Genomic DNA, 18,071 nt, shown 5'->3' on the forward strand with positions numbered 1-18,071 from the left:
ATAGAAAGGATATTTCTATTTTTTATTTGAATTTTACCCCCTTTTCTCCCCAATTTCGTGGTATCCAATAGTAATTACTAACAATCTTGTCTCATCGCTACAACTCTCGTATGGGCTCGGGAGAGACGAAGGTCGAAAGCCATGCGTCCTCCCAACCAAGCCAACTGCTTCTTAACACAGCGCGCATCCAACCCGGAAGCCAGCCGCACCAATGTGTCGGGGGAAACACTGTGCACCTGGCAACCTTGGTTAGCATGCACTGCGCCCAGCCCGCCACAGGAGTCGCTGGTGCGCGATGAGACAAGGATATCCCTGCCTGCCAAACCCCCCCCTAACCCGGATGACGCTATGGCAATTGTGCGTCGCCCCATGGACCTCCCGGTCGCGGTCGGCTGCGACAGAGCCTGGGCGTGAACGGGAGGCACAAAAAAGGAACAAAAAAAAGAGAAAAAAAAGAAAGGATATTTCTGTCCTCTTTCTATTCGTTTTTTAAATCTCACACACTCTCTCTGTCTCTCTCGCTCTGTGTGTCTCTCTGTATGTGTGTCTCTCTGTCTGTGTATATCTCTCTCTCTCTGTGTCTGTCTGTCTCTGTGTCTCTCTGTCTCTGTGTCTCTCTGTCTCTGTGTCTCTCTGTCTCTGTGTCTCTCTGTCTCTGTCCACATTTCTCCATTCTTTCTCCCTCTGTCTCTCTCTCCAACCTCACTCTACAGGCATCTCTTCTGTCCTCTTTCTATAGATGGAGCAGAAGGTGGTAGCCAGTCAGATATTCAAGGACCAGAAGGACAGCTATCCCCAGAGTGTCCCTAAGCTGTTTGTGGCCTCCAGACTAAGTAGGGTCCACTCACTAACACAGTGTGCACACACTTCCAAACTTCACAGACTACGTAATTGACAACCACACCACTGACAGATGTTCTGTCCTGTATACAGACAGTGAAGAGTTCAACCTCAAAGTGATACAGACTCTGGGCAATGACAAAGTGAAGGTGAGTAATATGATATTGTAATACTATCCCCCTGTAGTGTTTGCGACCCCTGTCTCACCTCTGTCACTCTGCTGTTGTTGGCTGAGTAGTTTAATCCTGCTAATTGTCTGTTTGCTGTGTACATTATCTTTACGTTGTCATGCATTGCTTTGAATCTAATTGATACAGTTAGACTTAGAACTTTGGGTTTTTATGACAACCCCTCCCTCTTTCTGTGTCTCTCCCTCTCTCTCTGTCATTCTCTCTCTTTCTCTCTCAATCCCCCTCTTTTTCTATCTGTCTGTGTCAGTATGGAATTGCTGTGACTAAGTATGATAGGAGGGGTTACAAGGCACGGCCTCGCCAGCTGCTCCTCACCTCCTCCTTCGCCATGCTGGTGGCCGAAGCCAAGCTGAAGCAGAGGATCGACTATGCAACCCTGAGGAGTGAGTCTCTCCTGGGGGCCATATGGGATTGAGGGGCTAGGGGTGGTCGGTCGGGGGGGGGGGGGGGGGGGGGGGGTGTAACCCTGGTTACGAGGTAGTTGTAGTGTATGTGTCCAGTGTATAACACGGTTCTAATACGTATAACACTGTTCTTCTCTTTCCAGGCATCTCTGTGAGTTCTCTCAGTGATGGGTTCATGGTTCTCCACGTGCCCAGTGAGGACAACAAGCAAAAGGTAACAGGATGATCTCATCCTGGTTATTCTATCTAGCAGTTGTCATGGCGACTTACTGCCATGATGCCATAAAGTACAGTACCTAACCTCTGACCCCTTGTCTGCCTTGTAGAGTGATGTGGTGCTCCAGTGTGATCATTTGATCGAGGTGGTGACCAAGCTGGCCACTATGGCGGACAAGAAGATCAAGGTCAACATGAGCCAGGACAGGTGAGTTTGGCTCCTCTGATCATCTGGACACTGGATATCTTCTTCAGAGTATCTTTGAGAGCCTGCTGACATTTGTCAACCCATTCCAACTGTTATCCACTCTTAGTGATCATGATAGTTTTCTCTTTTATCCCCTCTCACCCCCTACCCCTTCCCTCCTTTCCTCTGGTCCTCTCCTCCTGTCTGTTCCTGTGTGCAGTATTACGTTTGCAGTGGCTCGGGGGAAAGAGGGAGTCATTGACTTCACCAGTGGACCAGAGCTGAAGGTGGCCAAATGCAAGAAAGGACACCTGCTAGTGGTGAGTAAGGGGACGGAAGAGACACATTATTATGAGGACAGCATGGCTGAGGAAGGGAGGATGAGAAAGGGGGATAGAGGAGAAGAGAGGACTTGTAGATGGAGCATGAGGAGGACTGGGATTGTAAAATGGAAAGCAGTAGTTTAAAGATAGCCACCTCTTTCATCTTTATATTTTCATTGGAAGTTTTGACCAATAATCCACATTAGGTAATAACAATGACGCCATTTGTGAATTGACTTGGTTTGCAGACGGCTCCTAAACTCAACCCATGATGATGATGGGAAGTGATAACCGCCTCGCTGTAATCCACAGCGAACCAATCATTCCATAGGATGATTTCCTGCCATAGCCAATCAGATTATAGCCACACAGAAGTTGTTTTTCTTCTTTAAATGTGAGACCATAGCCATACACTCACTGCAAAAAATATAATGATTATTTTCTCTTTTAACACAATTGCACTTATTAATCTGCATTTATATAGTTATTGATTTAGTTATTGACGACATTTCATATATAATGGAATCAGAGGTTTTGCCGGCATTCATAATACTTTGATGTTTATTAGCAATAGTCGTATTAAATGAAACCACACATTTTAAATCTTATGCTTCATCTTTATTTTGTAGTCCTGTTTACAATATATTAGCTCTTGTATGTAATACAAATACAAAACAATATTTATATTTCCATAGTAACAACAATAAACAGCATTTTCAAATAAATAAGTAATAAATAAGTAAATAAATAGGCAAATAGGCATTGAAGTCAGTGAGGGCTGTGGAAAAAGGGGATGTTGGGTTTCTCTGCACTCTTCCGGTTCTCGGCTGTTAGTCAGAGAGAGTGAGAGACAGAAAAGATGGAAACTCAGGGAGAAACCCAGAGGAGAGTAAGGCTGTACAACTTACAGTAATACTACATGTAAACCTGATTTCTGTCGTAACAAAGTGAACAGAGCATCTCTCACACAATGAGAAATCATGATCTTAGGATAAATACCAGAAATCTCCATTGAAGTCTTTCTGTCAAAAGCAATACTGAATTATTTATAAATATGAATAATATGAATATCATTATTATTGGTATTAGCTGTATTAACTTGTTACTGCTGAAATAAACTGTGTGCATTGACAACATAAAATACTGTTGTGTTATGATTCATAACAATACGTAAATTCTCACATCCAAAAATATCCCTCGTCCACAAAATAAGTTAAAAGCCACTCTGACCACAACTTTTCCAGGCTAGTGCAGTACTATTACGCATTATGAATATGAATCCATGCACACCGTGTTTATCTGCCATTGGGCTGGGCGCTTGGAGGACCACTGTGTTTGGTCTTCAGGAGGATGAAGTCTCTGGCCAGCTTGGTGAGGTAGCGCTCCAGGTCCCTGAGGATGATGTAGCCCTCAAGGCGGCTGGTCCACAGGGACTTTGATGGGGCCTGGTGGCTGGGGGAAGGGCTCACTGGATGGGTCAGGGCTGGGGGAGAGGTGGGGCTCACACGGGAACTGTTCACACACCTCAACTGTAAAGACCACAGAGAGGTTTATCAGACTGAGCTCGTAACAATATTCTCCTCACGTTGGATATACGGTAGCTGCTGAGTGATGGGTAGCTATGTGAACACCTAATTTAGTGTGGAAAGACCATAAGTATACACACAATGTGTGAACACCTCAAATGTGTATCTGTGCATGTGTTCGTTCATTCATTTATATGGTGGGCATTGTACCTGAAAGTTGACTTTTGTCATGAGATCCCGCAGGTCTGTCTGAATGCGGTGTATACCCTGGGGTATGGTGGTTTTAGCCTTCCCCCTTGTCCCCATCCAGTGGGCTGCTCTCTGTTCCACCTTATCCACCTCCATCTCCTTTCTCTTCATATCCAGGTGAGCCCAGAAAGTGTGCAGGGCTTGAGAGGCAGCACTCAGACGCTCCCAGTCCTGTACAGATCGTAACATTATACACAATGTCCCTCCTGCTCCATCGTACCTTTTTAAAGCATTAAACCACCACAGGTTAACAGTGATTCATAAACGGGTCACACAACAAACACAAACCTTCATCTGAAGCCAGTGGTAGAAGTCTGTAGAGAGTGATGGTATGGTCTGTAACTCCAGATCTCTGTCCTCAAACTGCTTGTCATCCAACAGCTCCTCTTTCTGACAAGACAAATGAGGGTACATTATGATAACAGCCTGTAGTAGGTGAGGATAGCTGTTGTCTCTGGGCGTACAGGTGCTAGCAGACTAGCCACCAGTAACAGAGGAATAACAGAGGAGTTAACTCACATATCTCATGAGCAGCTGCTGAACCCGGGCATGGGTGCACCTGGTAGATTTGAGGGAGTATGAGTAGGCCTGGAGTAGGCCTGGAGTGGAAGCACCACATGGGTACACACAGCTCAGGGTGAGGAAGAACAGGGGAAACAGAACACACCACCAAACAGCCATCTGGAAGAGACAGGGAGAGGATGAATATATGCTGAACTGCACAATCATGTCAACATTTATTTTAATCAATATTCATTACATGTTGGCTACTTGTGGAACTCTCTGTAATGGCTCTATTCAATCTGTATTGCAGACGTTCAGCTTTATAGTGTGATTGAAATTGAAAGGCAATGTTCTGGCTCTAATGGAGACACAGATGGTAAACGCTACATATTTCGGCTCAATAGGAAATTACCTTTACATTTCTATAGCGCAATCTGTAACGCTTCAGCAATACAAATTGAATAAAGCCCTCAATATGTATTACTTTACAACAACAACACAAAGACAGTACAAATTGTAGATCCTTGACAATCTATTACCTACTATGGAAAACTGTAGAATTTGCTCCAAAAATCCTTGCTTTCTAACCTAGTATCATTGTCCTATCACACTAACACAGACTTCTTAGTATCTAAGCCTTATAGCGATAAAGGAGTATACCACAGGTGGTCCAGCTATGGGACACCTGTAAGCTCAACACTAGTTCAGAGAGTGAGCTCCAGAGACAGCAGACTTACCTTTTAGTGATAACAATCTGTGATTGACATACATCCCAGCTGCATCCTTTGATATTTATATATGTCCTTAGTTTCTCTTGTAACCTGGACTTTTTCTCAGCAGCTTGAGTAGGGGTTCCTGCACGGATGATTCATCTCAATTGCCAATTCTGTTTAGAAGTTTGTAAGCACATAATTGCATCATTATTCCGTTTTCACTATCATTTTGAGATAAAAGGGCCTAATATGATGTATAATTAGGCTAATAAATCTTGTCTTGATCGAACTCTACTTTTTGGAACTTTTTACAGTGTAATTGTAATCTAGCCTAATTAGTCATTAAATATGATATTCTGATGAGTTTAGTGTATCTGATTTATTAGACCATTGGATCGGTATTGGGTTTAAAGACCTACAATCCCTCCTTTTCTCTTTACGTTAGTAGTGGGCCAAATTATTTTAAACGTGGCTTATACTTAGTTTATACACTGTTAGTTACTTGTTAATCGTTTATAAAAAATGAATAGACAGTTATAAAACAATGATTGAAATTGTGTGATTTGTCATTTAGCTGGTTGCCAAATACTGTCATATAACCAAAATAACAATCACACAAATTCAACCATTGGATTCCTAGCTGTTTATTACTGATGTATAAACTACAGGTATCTGCCAAAATAAAGGAAACAACAACACGTGTCTTAATAGGGTGTTGGGGCACCACGTGCAAGAACAGCTTCAATTGATGATGGTAGAAAATGCTGTCTCAGGCGCTGTTCCAGAATCTCCCATAAGTGCTCAATTGGATTAAGATCTGGTGACGAAGACGGCCATGGCATATGGTTTACATAGTTTTCATGCTCGTCAAACCACTGCGCTTTGGAAGAGGGCATTGTCATCCTATGGAAGCATAGCCATGGCAGCCAAAATAATGGCCTGCCCAGCATTTTTATACATGGCTCTAAGCATGATGGGATGTTAATTGCTTAAATAATTCAGGAACCACACCTGTGTGGAAGCACCTGCTTTCAATATACTTTGTATCCGTCATTTACTCAAGTCTTTCCATTATTTTGGCAGTTACCTGTAGCTCAGTATTTGAATTGTTTATTTTATACAGTCATTATTGCTCATCTTTATCAACGGTGTTAATCATTTCGGACCCCAATGTCTTTATATATTCATATACGAATCCAGTCGGTAGTCTGAAAACACACATTGGAAATCAGCTAAAGTAGAAATAACAAAATCTGGTAAAATATATTTAAGGTATAAATACCTACATCAACATGTAATCTTGAATTTTGTCACATTTTATATGCATACAGCACCTCTTATAATGAGGGAATATATTATGGGTTTGGCTATAGGATAGCACTAGCTGAGACGTTGACAATAACAAGTTTACCAGAAACAGCTGATTCCACATGCAAATTGTTTTAATCCAAATTAAGAGTTAAAGGTAAATTAAACAAATCCCTTTTATTTTTCAGAAACCTCATTAAAAGTATAACTTATACTATGTATAGTGTTAAAACTATACGTAACTTGGATGGATGGATGACCAAGACGTAGGGGGGGTGGCTATAGAAGAAGAGGATGAAACAGCATTTTTATCTAAATTACAGTATTTTGTTCCAGAAATAGAGAACTAATCACTGCCTAAAATAATCGTGGAAACTAAAGCTCCATTGGGCAATTACATGTTTTATTCACTTTGATGTTACTGCACAGCCCACCAAGGTAGTTGTAGAGTTTGAAAAACATATCCCATTAATGCCCACCTGAAATAATATCTCAAAATGCAATTGATAGTAATTTTGAAAGTGAATAATTGTGAAAGCACTGTTCTCATTCAGGATGCAGTAAGTCACTACTTTAAGTCTGGCAGCACAGTTAATAAAATGGTCAACTTTGTATGGAACAGCAGCCTGCACTAATCCACAAGTCATATTAGGAGTCTGCTTGGAATATACACTACCATTCAAAAGTTTGGGGTCACTTAGAAATGTCTTTGTTTTCTAAAGAAAAACACTATTTTTTTGTCCATTAAAATAACATAACATTGATCAGAAATACAGTGTAGACATTGTTAATGTTGTAAATGACTATTGTAGCTGGAAACGGCAGATTATTTTATATAGGCGTACAGAGGCCCGTTAGCTAATCCAAGTTTATAATTTTAAAAGGCTAATTGATCATTAGAAAACCCTTCTGCAATTATGTTAGCACAGCTGAAAACTGACAACTGGCCTTTAGACTACTTGAGTATCTGGAGCATCAGCATTTGTGGGTTCGATTACAGGCTCAAAATGGCCAGAAACAAAGTACTTTCTTCTGAAACTCATCCGTCTATTCTTGTTCTGAGAAATGAAGGCTATTCCATGCGAGAAATTGCCAAGAAACTGAAGATCTCGTACAATGCTGTGTACTACTCCCTTCACAGAACAGCTCAAACTGTCTCTAACCAGAATAGAAAGAGGAGTAGGAGGCCCCAGTGCACAACTGAGAAAGAGGACAACTACATTAGTGTCTAGTTTGAGAAACAGATGCCTCACAAATCCTCAACTGGCAGCTTCATTAAATAGTACCTGCAAAACACCCGTCTCAACGTCAACAGTGAAGAGGCGACTCCGGGATGCTGGCCTTTTGAACGGTAGTGTATGTTTTTGTATAATTAACAAAACAACGTGTAGAAAGCACCTATAGATGTTATCAACCATTTTTCAGCCAGCGTTCTTGCATTCACACACAAACACTGTCAGTCATCATGATGCGTACCCATTCTGGTCGTTGCACCATATAAATTATGTACACTAAAGGGCCAAGGTGTGCAGGTATGTGGTAATCATACAGTGAAGGGATCAAAGGTCACTCAATAACCTTTGTGCATAGACAAGAATGACCCACCACAATCATCGCTGCAAATGCCGCAGTTTACTGTTTTTGGCTTTCTGTCTTGACATTTATTTATACAATTTGACAGTTGAGACTTTTGGAAAATAGACATTTCAGGCAGTTTTTAAATATGCCTTTGATGGTAAAAAATATATCTGTAGGTTGTTGTATCATAGTGCCGTCTTGAGAGTGCATTGCGTCACATTTGTGTGTCATAGACAGTCTGAGTAATAGTGGTCTCTCTCTTTTCGCTTTCTCTCTCCATCTGCTTTCTCAATTACCAGCGAGTGATAGAGAGAGAGAGAAGGATAGGGCTGAGTCATTTTCTGGATTGCGGAAGCAGGCCGTTTCATCACAGTCTTATGCAGAGAGTGGCAGGTGATAGAAAAAGCAGAGAGGAGTTTCTATCCTGCCAATCTCCTGGTGATCCCCCGGAAACAGCAGCCTGCAGGGGACTGCCATGGGAATGTCTCAGAGTACATCATCAGTACCATTTTTACCACCTTTACCACCACCGTCATGACCATCATGACTATCCATCCCACTTTCTGTTATCAAGAGCCATAGTAGAGATATGATATGGCACTCTGGCATTACCCTAAAGCCAACGGTCATAGTCAGAATCAAGATTCAAATGAGAGTTAAAAGATATATTAAGCAGCTGCTTAATCGATTTAATGATCAGTCAAAACCAGCCAAGTATGGGCACAGCTTTGGTACTTGGTACTATCTGGCCCGTGCGAACAGGTCAGGTTCAGACCTGGAGAGCGAGAGTGGACAGTCAGGACAACAGTGCTGATGGACAGATATAGTATCTACTTCCTCTCCTTGGGGAGCAGAACACACTCACAGTGATGTGTTATCGGGAGGGGCTGAGTGGGAGTGTGTGGATGTGTGTGTTGTGTGGAAGAAGATCTTTATGAGTCACATACATACAAACTACCCCTTTCAAATCACACACATGACTCACCAGATGGGCTTCCCTCATTCTTATGACTTCCGCCTGTGCTCTCTCAGTTTGAAGGTACACTGACAGAGATTCCCCCTGTCTCGGTCACTTTCAGTTTCAATACATCTATTTTAATTTCAATACCATTCCTTACCATTTTTTCAAATCAAATCAAAAATCAAATCAAATTTTATTGTTTACATATACATGGTTAGCAGATGTTATTGCGAGTGTAGCGAAATGCTTCTGCTCCTAGTTCCGACAGTGCAGCAATATCTAACATGTAATCTAACAATTCTACAACAACTACCTAATGCACACAAATCTAAGTAAAGATATGGAATAAGAATGTATACACTACCGGTCAAATGTTTTAGAACACCTACTCAGTCAAGGGTTTTTCTTTATTTTTACTGTTTACTACATTGTTCAATAATAGTGAAGACATCAAAACAATGAAATAACACATAGGGAATCATATAGTAACCAGAAAACTGTTAAACAAATCAAAATACATTTTATATTTGAGATTCTTCAAATAGCCACCAATTGCCTTGATGACAGCTTTGCACACTCTTGGCATTCTCTCAACCAGCTTCGCCTGGAATGCTTTTCCAACAGTCTTGAAGGAGTTCCCACATATTCTGAGCACTTGTTGGCAGTTTTTTCTTCACCTTGCGGTCTGATACATTCCAAACCATCTCAATTTGGTTGAGGTCGGGGGATTGTGGAAGCCAGGTCATTTGATGCAGCACTCCATCACTGTCCTTCTTGGTAAAATAGCCCATACTGTACACATCCTGGAGGTATGTTGGGACATGGTCCTCTTGAAAAACAAATGATAGTCCCACTAAGCACAAACCAGATGGGATGGTGTATCACTGCAGAATGCTGTGGTAGCCATGCTGGTTAAGTGTGCCTTGAATTCTAAATAAATCACACACAGTGTCACCAGCATAGCACCCCCACACCATCACACCTCCTCCTCCATGCTTTACGGTGGGAAATACACATGTGGCTATCATCCATTCACCCACACACATCTCACAAAGACACTGTGGTTGGAACCAAAAATCTCAAATTTGGACACCAGACCAAAGGATCAATTTCCACCGGTCTAATGTCCATTACTCATGTTTCTTGGCCCAAGCAAGTCTCTTCTTATGGCTGTCTTTTAGTAGTGGTTTCTTTGCAGAAATTTGACCATGAAGGCCTGATTCACAGAGTCTCCACTGAACAGTTGATGTTGAGATGTGTTTGTTACTTGAACTCTGTGAAGCATTTATTTCGGCTGCAATTTCTGAGCCTGGTAACTCGAATGAACTTATTCTCTGCAGCATCTGGACTGGCAACCTTGCGAGGGTTAACACGTTTAAATACCTTACTCACGTCGGCCACGGAGAAGGAGAGCCCACAGTCCTTGGTAGCGGGCTGCGTCGGTGGCACTGTATATCCTCAAAGGCGGCAAAGAAGGTGTTTAGTTTGTCTGGTAGCAAGAAGTCGGTGTCTGTGATGTGGCTGGTTTTCCCTTTGTAGTCCGTGATTGTCTGTAGACCCTGCCACATACGTCTCGTGTCTGAGTCGTTGAATTGCGACTCCACTTTGTCTCTATACTGACATTTTGCCTGTTTGATTGCCTTGTGGAGGGAATAACTACACTGTTTGTATTCTGCCATATTCTCAATCACCTTTCCATGGTTAAATGCGGTGGTTCGCGCTTTCAGTTTTGCGTGACTGCCGCCATCTATCCATGGTTTCTGGTTAGGGTAGGTTTTAGTGACCAAGTGAGCAGTCACGATACCATGGAACACAAACGCTTGCTCTTCTTTGCTCTTTTGCACCTGACCCCAGCAATCCATTTCTTTATATCTGTACCATATTATTTGCACTAGAGAATCCCTAAAGACAGTTAAAAGCATAAACTGTCAATATTAAACCAGATAGTAATTCTGTTCCTTCTCCTGGGGTCTTTGTCACTATTAGAAATGTATTGGGGAAAGTGCTAACAAATCAAATTGGATTGATTGCATCAGTTTCTGTCAGTTCGGGGACCAAATGCTGAAGAAGAGTTCAGTTTTAGTCTACATCCTCATGGGGGAGTGCTAGCCTAAAACCATTTCAGTGTGATTACATACTCAAGCCTATGTGCACTAAGATGAGCTCTCCTTGTCCGAGATAACTTATTTTTGGGATGTGATCCTGTCTCTCTCTGTATGCCAGGGTCAGAATTTTTCATGGACAGTACTGTCTGGATTTGTATCTTGTATAAACTTCGAACATGTACATATACTACTAACAGGGCCCGTCCACCAATTCGGTGTCTTTTGAGATGTGTAACTTGGTGAAAGAAAACCTTTGATTTGCACCTAATTTTAACATTCTGTCACAAAGAGCACATGTTCAACTTCATACAAAGCATGTTTTCCCATCTAAAGGTTAAATTGAGGTTAAATTTAAAAAAAATACTATAGTAAGTGCCTATCAAGTGTAGGGCTGAAGATTTCATCTTAAATCAGCCATAAATCCCCTCGTGACAGGGGAAATGGAAGTTGGCAAGCTTCACATAAAACATTTCTATCCTGTCTATGGTGTTAGATTCTGGGTTAAACTTGGAATATTGTTATACTAGAGACATGAGAGTTTTGGATTAGGCATCAAGGGGGTGAGGTCAGGTCACCTTAAGGGAGGAGGAGCGGTTTATTACCCCATCACTTGGTCTTCCTGTCGAACCATAACAGATGTCAGGGTTGGAGAGAAGGAGGAGTGCCTCTAAATTGGAGTATATATACTTGTGTTGGTGGAAACATGTTTATTCTAATGCAGCTGTATTGGTCCTCTGGGAAGGATAAACTTGGTTAATTAAGCTCTCATAGTGTCCGGTGAGTTTTTTACTCTGAGAATTAGAACCCAACAATGGGTAAGAGGGTTGGAGTGTCACACTCGACCCAGTCAGTTTACCACAACAAATACCTTAAAATGGCCAAAAAGAGTAAGCTGACCTGCTGAATGAATTGACTATTAGATGTTGAATGTTTCTTCAGAATTTTAATTTTTCATTTTTTATAATAGTTTTATCTTATTAAAATGTATGTTCAGTTCACGTTACAGGTTGACCTTAAAATGAGGGACAGGTTGTTGTTTTTTTACCTTCAAATGAATCAATAAAAACATTAAATAAATTATAATCTTCAGAAATGACTGTCAAATCAACAAAATAACTAGGACTTTACAATCATGGTGTAAACTTGGAGAAATGTTGGGGTTAAGTGGGTTAAAATCTCCCTTGAAGTCACAGAGGGTGCACGGAGAGACTTGTCAACATGTTGAATTTTGGCAATTTAGCAAGTCATTATTCATATAAATGTTTTTTTTATTAAATTCTCCACTCCACGGAATATAACAGGCTTTTAACATTCAATAGTGGTGCACAATTTGTACTTAAAATATCAAAAGGATGCCAAAGGCACTCATTTCGTGGAACAACTCAACTATTACAGTGTTTGGATTGTGTCTATTACAGTGTATCCAGATTTGAATCCTGAAGCATGTGGATGTCCATGCATGTCAGATCACTGATTATAGACCAGTCAACATGCTGTGTTACCTGAGCTGTGGAGCAGTGAAATATATCAAGGTAATATCTCAGCATGGTATAATCATGGACAGTACTGTCTGGATTTGTATCTTGTAGGAGCGCCGGTTCCAGTATCTCAGAAACGGCCTGCATCCTAGGCTTTTCATGCACAAGCACGACAGTGTCAAATCACACACATGCCTCACCAGTAGGGCTACCCTCATTCTCATGACTTCCGCCTGTGCTCTCTGTTTGAAGGAACACTGAGAGAGATTCCCCTGTCTCGGTCACTTTTAGTTTCAATACATATGTTTTAGTTTCAATACATATGTTTTAGTTTCATTAGCTTTCCTTCCCATTTTTGGTAAGCAAGAGAGCACTGACAATACCATGGAACACCAAAACGCTTGCTCTGCTCTTTTGCAATGTACGGACAGTACCTGACCCCAACAACCCCTTTCTTTATATCTCTATCTCCCACTGTACATCTGTACCCTGCCATATTATTTGCATTAGAGAAGCCCTAAAGACAATAAAAAATTATACTGTCAATATTCAGTGTGATTGCGTACTCAAACCTGTAGTATCAGTGATCTATAGTACCAGTCAAAAGTTTGGACACACCTACTCATTCAAGGATTTTCTTTATTTGTACAATTTTCTACATTGTAGAATAATAGTGATGACATCAAAACTCTGAAATAACACATATGTTTAACAAATCAAAATATTTTATATTTGAGACACCTTTTGCCTTGATGACAGCTTTGCACACTCTCAACCAGCTTCATGAGGTAGTCACCTGGAATGCATTTCAATTAACCATCTCAATAGGGTTGAGGACGGGTGATTGTGGAGGCCAGGTCATTTGATACAGCACTCCATCAAATCAAATCAAATGTATTTATATAGCCCTTCGTACATCAGCTGATATCTCAAAGTGCTGTACAGAAACCCAGCCTAAAACCCCAAACAGCAAGCAATGCAGGTGTAGCAGCACGGTGGCTAGGAAAAACTCCCTAGAAAGGCCAAAACCTAGGAAGAAACCTAGAGAGGAACCAGGCTATGTGGGGTGGCCAGTCCTCTTCTGGCTGTGCCGGGTGGAGATTATAACAGAACATGGCCAAGATGTTCAAATGTTCATAAATGACCAGCATGGTCGAATAATAATAAGGCAGAACAGTTGAAACTGGAGCAGCAGCACGGCCAGGTGGACTGGGGACAGCAAGGAGTCATCATGTCAGGTAGTCCTGGGGCATGGTCCTAGGGCTCAGGTCCTCCGAGAGAGAGAAAGAAAGAGAGAAAGAGAGAATTAGAGAAAGCACACTTAAATTCACACAGGACACCGAATAGGACAGGAGAAGTATTCCAGATATAACAAACTGACCCTAGCCCCCCGACAAACTACTGCAGCATAAATACTGGAGGCTGAGACAGGAGGGGTCACTCTCCTTGGTCAAATTGCCCTTACACAGCCTGGAGGTGTGTTTTGGTTCATTGTCCTGTTGAAAAGACAATGATCGTCCCACTAAGCCCAAACCAGATGCGATGGCGTATCACTGCAGAAGGCTGTGGTAGCCATGCTGGTTAAGTGTGCCTTGAATTCTAAATAAATCACAGACAGTGTCACCAGCAAAGCACCCCCACATCATCACACTTCCTCCACCTTGCTTCACGGTGGGAACCACACATGCAGAGGTCATCTGCATACATACTCTGCGTCTCACAAAGATACGGCTGTTGGAACCAAAAATCTCAAATTTGGACTCGTCAGACCAAAGGACAGATTTCCACTGGTCTAATGTCCATTGCTCGTGTTTCTTGGCCCAAGCAAGTCTCTACTTCTTATTGGTGTCCTTTAGTAGTGGTTTCTTTGCAGCAATTGGACCATGAAGGCCTGAGTCTTCATGGTCCAGTCTCCTGTTGAGATCTGTCTGTTAGTTGAACAAGACAGCTGATTTTTATTTTCTTCCTTTTTCATGGTATCCAATTGGTAGTTACAGTCTTGTCTCATCATTGCAACTCCAGTATGGACTTGGGAGAGGCGAGGGTCGAGAGCCGTGCGTCCTCTGAAACACAACCCAACCAAGCCGCACTGCTTCTTGACACATTGCCCATTTAAACCAGAAGCCAGCCTCTCCAATGTGTTGGAGGAAACACCATACATCAACGTATCACTGCGCCCAGCCCGCCACAGGAGTCGCTAGTGCGCGATGGGAGAAGGATACCCCTTCCGGCCAAACCTCTCCCCTAACCCGGACGACAATGGCCAATTGTGCGTCGCCGCATGGGTCTCCCGGTTGCGGCCGGCTGCGACAGAACCTGGACTCGAACCCAGAATCTCTAGTGGCACCGCTATCACTGTGATGCAGTGCCTTAGACCACTACGCCACTCAGGAGGCCCAAACAAACTTAAATTCCACACATGAACTTTTAAGGAACACCTGCTAATTGGAATGCATTCCAGGTGTCTACCTCGTGATGCTGGTTGTGAGAATGCCAAGAGTGTGCAAAGTTGTCATCAAGGAAAAGGGTGGCTACTTTGAAGAATCTCAAATAAAATATATATTTTGATTTGTTTAACACTTTTTTGGTTACTACATAATTCCATGAGTTATTTCAGAGTTTTGATGTCTTCACTATTATTCTACAATGTAGAAAATATTTTAAAAGTAAAGACCTTGAATGAGTCAGTGTGTCCAAACTTTTAACTGGTACTGTGTCTGCCTATATTAGTTACTATGCTGTTACTAAGCTGTAATGTATTACGGCACTGTTATGTTATGACACCTAATAGGAAGTGCACATGCTACTAATGTAGGGCATAAGATGTTTTTACTAAACAGCACTAAACTGTACTCCCGTCTCCTGCCTGGTAATTTTCTCCACAACACAAATATTAGTGGCGATCAGCTGATTAAGCTTCTTAAACGGACATTGCTTGATGGGAAGAATGTTGCGTGAGTAATTAAACTCAATATAATGATGTAAATCGTCCATTGTTTCCTAAAGTAGATGACTACTTATGCTAAGCACTGCTAGCAGGAACAGTGTTCAAGAGCTGCCAAATAGCAAGCCTGTGGGAGTCCAGAATAGCGACACTACCCTCTGCTGGTGATCATAGGAACTGTCATTGAACCCATTGAAAATAGACTCTCAGTGGAGAAATAGTGTAAAAAAAATAAAGATGAAACGTAACACAGTGTGCACATTATTACAAATGAGCGCAGATAATGAAAACATTTCAGAAACTTCTGAAATGGAGAAAGTGAAGAATTAGATGACATTTCTGAAAATGAAGGAATACAAGGAATGTGGAAACTGAACAATTAACTGTGAAAATGGCAACCATTGGTCGAGTACCAGAGTTTGAGGCTACAAAAGAGGATTTTGATTCCTATTTAGAGTGTTTTGAGCGTTGGCTGGCTGCAAATGAAATTAAAGATGAAAAGAAAGCAGATGTATTTCTCAGTGTTTGGGTCCAACTGAGTATGGATTGCTGGAAGGTCTCATTGAACCAATAAAAGCAGTGGAGTTGACCTTCAGATTCTACCAACTTTTCCAGAGTCAGCTGGCAAGTATATGTGAGTTTGTACAATTTCTTGATGACGCTCTCCAAGACAAGTTTGTCTGTAGTCTCACAGGTGAAGCATATCACAGATGGCTTCTGTCGGTGAAGGACTTAACTTTCAAGAAAGCCTGTGATATCGCACTTGGACTTGAGCTTGCCCACAGGGATAGTATTGACCTATCAGGACATACAGATCATCAGAAAGGAGTTCACAAGGTGACAGTGACAGACGTGAAGCAAAATGCTCACATAAGTCACACTTTTCTCAGTCCCATCCTCAAGGCAACACAAGAACACAGCAGCCCATATCACAAAAGTTTAAGCCAAGTTGGTACAGATGTGGGGGAGATTAACATCAGCACAGTGCATATCGATTCCAAAATAAAAAGTGATACAATTTTGGACATTTTGGGCATTTACAGAGAGTATGTAAAGCTCCAAAACTCACAGCAAGAGTGCACAGTGTCAGACACAGCACAAGAAGAGGAAGGTACATCTGAAACAGTATTGTAACTGTTCACAGTGTACACAGCTCAAGAACAAAAATATGTAATCTATCTCAGCATGGGGTTAGCTGGAAAGCCAGAAAAATGCAGCTGAACACCGGAGCATCTGTATCTTTTGTTCCAGAGAGAATCTACAAAGAAAAACTGATAGAGTGCCCTCTTCAGCCAGCATCCATCCGCCTTTCATCATACACTGGTGACACTATTCCCGTGTTAGGGCAGATCCAGGTACCAGTTGTCGTGACTTTAATACTTTATTTCCTCTGATAACTGTTATTCATCTAATCAACTAACTATGTTCAATTGTCACCCGATTAAATTCATCATGTAACAATTAACTCATTAGGATTTGGGGCACCACGAGAGCGTCTCTAAAGAGTTACCATCTCCCGAAATAAACTCTAAAGGGTCTTTACCTATCACATCCATAAACAGTCAACTTATTAATCCTAACCTCGTATCATATCATCATTCTGAACAGTCTTAATGATGTTATAAAGAAAATACTATAACTTGAAAAGTATACACACTATGTGTGTGAAGTGTCCATCCGATGCATTGTGCATTAAATATGAACATTTATTGAAGTGTTTTTGTTAAGAGAAGGATGTGATTTTACAAACTATAAGAGGAAATTGTTTCTTTAACTTTGTACAAGTAAGTAGTCACCGCCCCCTTGAATGAGGTCAGAGAGCGTGTCAGCCTCACGAACAGGCCTTTCTGAACAAACTGTATAAAACGATGGGTTAAGAATGAACATATCAGACCAGAGAGGCATGTAGCTGCAGCTCACGTCCAAAGTTGTTCGAACTCCGAAATCTCAACACGAGGTAGAGACGATGAAGTCACCCCCTAGACAATCACTGGTACAGCTGATTAGCTGTCCTAAGTAAAGTATCTAGAAAAGTTAAGTAGGACCATTCTCCTACTCTTCTCAAATCACCGTAGTACACTACTCTCATCACCCCACTGAGAACCATCAACACGGCTGGCTAGCCTATCTTCAAATAATCCTCTTCCAGAGCGAGTGGAAGTAGAGCGAGCTTTGTAGTTCTGTTCAGGACTGCACAAAGGGTCGCCGGATGCCGGGCAAAGGCAGAGGAGAGCAACAGTAGAAGATGGGTGGGGACCCCTTTTGGTCAATCAGAGCCTTACAATCGTGCCGTGGAAAGCCCCAACCAATCCCTTTCCAATAATGCTCCATTAGGATAAATACACAAAAAAACAAGGCATTTCCATGTAAATACACTCATGATTTCTTACTCCAATCGGGCGGCGGTATATATGCAAAGTATACGATTACTGTGAGAGTAGTTTCTAAATGTACCAAAGTATTATATCTCTGTCCTTATCTGCCCCCCCCCCCATCTCTTTTGTAACAAGCTGCCATATTGTGTCAGTCCGCTAGGGACCTGTT

At 41.8% G+C, this 18,071-nt stretch overlaps 2 protein-coding genes across 5 annotated transcripts in view; one reads left to right on the forward strand and one right to left on the reverse strand.

Annotated features, from left to right (window-relative positions):
- The window catches only part of LOC110537347 (unconventional myosin-Ic), a 34,575-nt gene extending 31,273 nt beyond the window's left edge, over nt 1-3,302 (forward strand). For 3 of the 4 annotated variants that reach the window (XM_021623305.2, XM_021623306.2, XM_021623302.2), the window contains 7 exons: nt 740-833; nt 934-989; nt 1,279-1,414; nt 1,579-1,649; nt 1,762-1,859; nt 2,059-2,158; nt 2,410-3,302. In XM_021623305.2, coding sequence (XP_021478980.1) covers nt 740-833; nt 934-989; nt 1,279-1,414; nt 1,579-1,649; nt 1,762-1,859; nt 2,059-2,158; nt 2,410-2,433 — 579 coding nt within the window. In that variant the 3' untranslated portion in view covers nt 2,434-3,302. Of the gene's footprint in view, nt 1-713; nt 834-933; nt 990-1,278; nt 1,415-1,578; nt 1,650-1,761; nt 1,860-2,058; nt 2,159-2,409 lie in introns of those variants that run through there. The other variant, XR_002475610.2, reaches the window with a different exon arrangement.
- LOC110537349 lies at nt 3,267-4,753 on the reverse strand. The gene is made up of 4 exons (XM_021623308.2): nt 4,456-4,753; nt 4,225-4,326; nt 3,898-4,107; nt 3,267-3,690 (listed from the first exon to the last, which is right to left on the reverse strand). Exons 1-4 carry the CDS (start codon nt 4,663-4,665, stop codon nt 3,457-3,459), a joined length of 756 nt encoding a protein of 251 aa, XP_021478983.2. The 5' UTR covers nt 4,666-4,753; the 3' UTR covers nt 3,267-3,456.
- Between the last annotated feature and the right edge of the window lie 13,318 nt (nt 4,754-18,071).

Source organism: Oncorhynchus mykiss, chromosome 12 (genome assembly GCF_013265735.2).
Source record: "Oncorhynchus mykiss isolate Arlee chromosome 12, USDA_OmykA_1.1, whole genome shotgun sequence".
Taxonomy (NCBI): domain Eukaryota; kingdom Metazoa; phylum Chordata; class Actinopteri; order Salmoniformes; family Salmonidae; genus Oncorhynchus; species Oncorhynchus mykiss.

Coding starts and splice junctions, on each gene's coding strand:
- LOC110537349 (XM_021623308.2), bottom strand. CDS start 4,665: ATGATTGTGCAGTTCAGCATATATTCATCCTCTCCCTGTCTCTTCCAG. Junction 4,327..4,455: donor AGCAGCTGCTCATGAGATAT/GTGAGTTAACTC, acceptor TTGTCTTGTCAG/AAAGAGGAGCTGTTGGATGA. Junction 4,108..4,224: donor ACCACTGGCTTCAGATGAAG/GTTTGTGTTTGT, acceptor CGATCTGTACAG/GACTGGGAGCGTCTGAGTGC.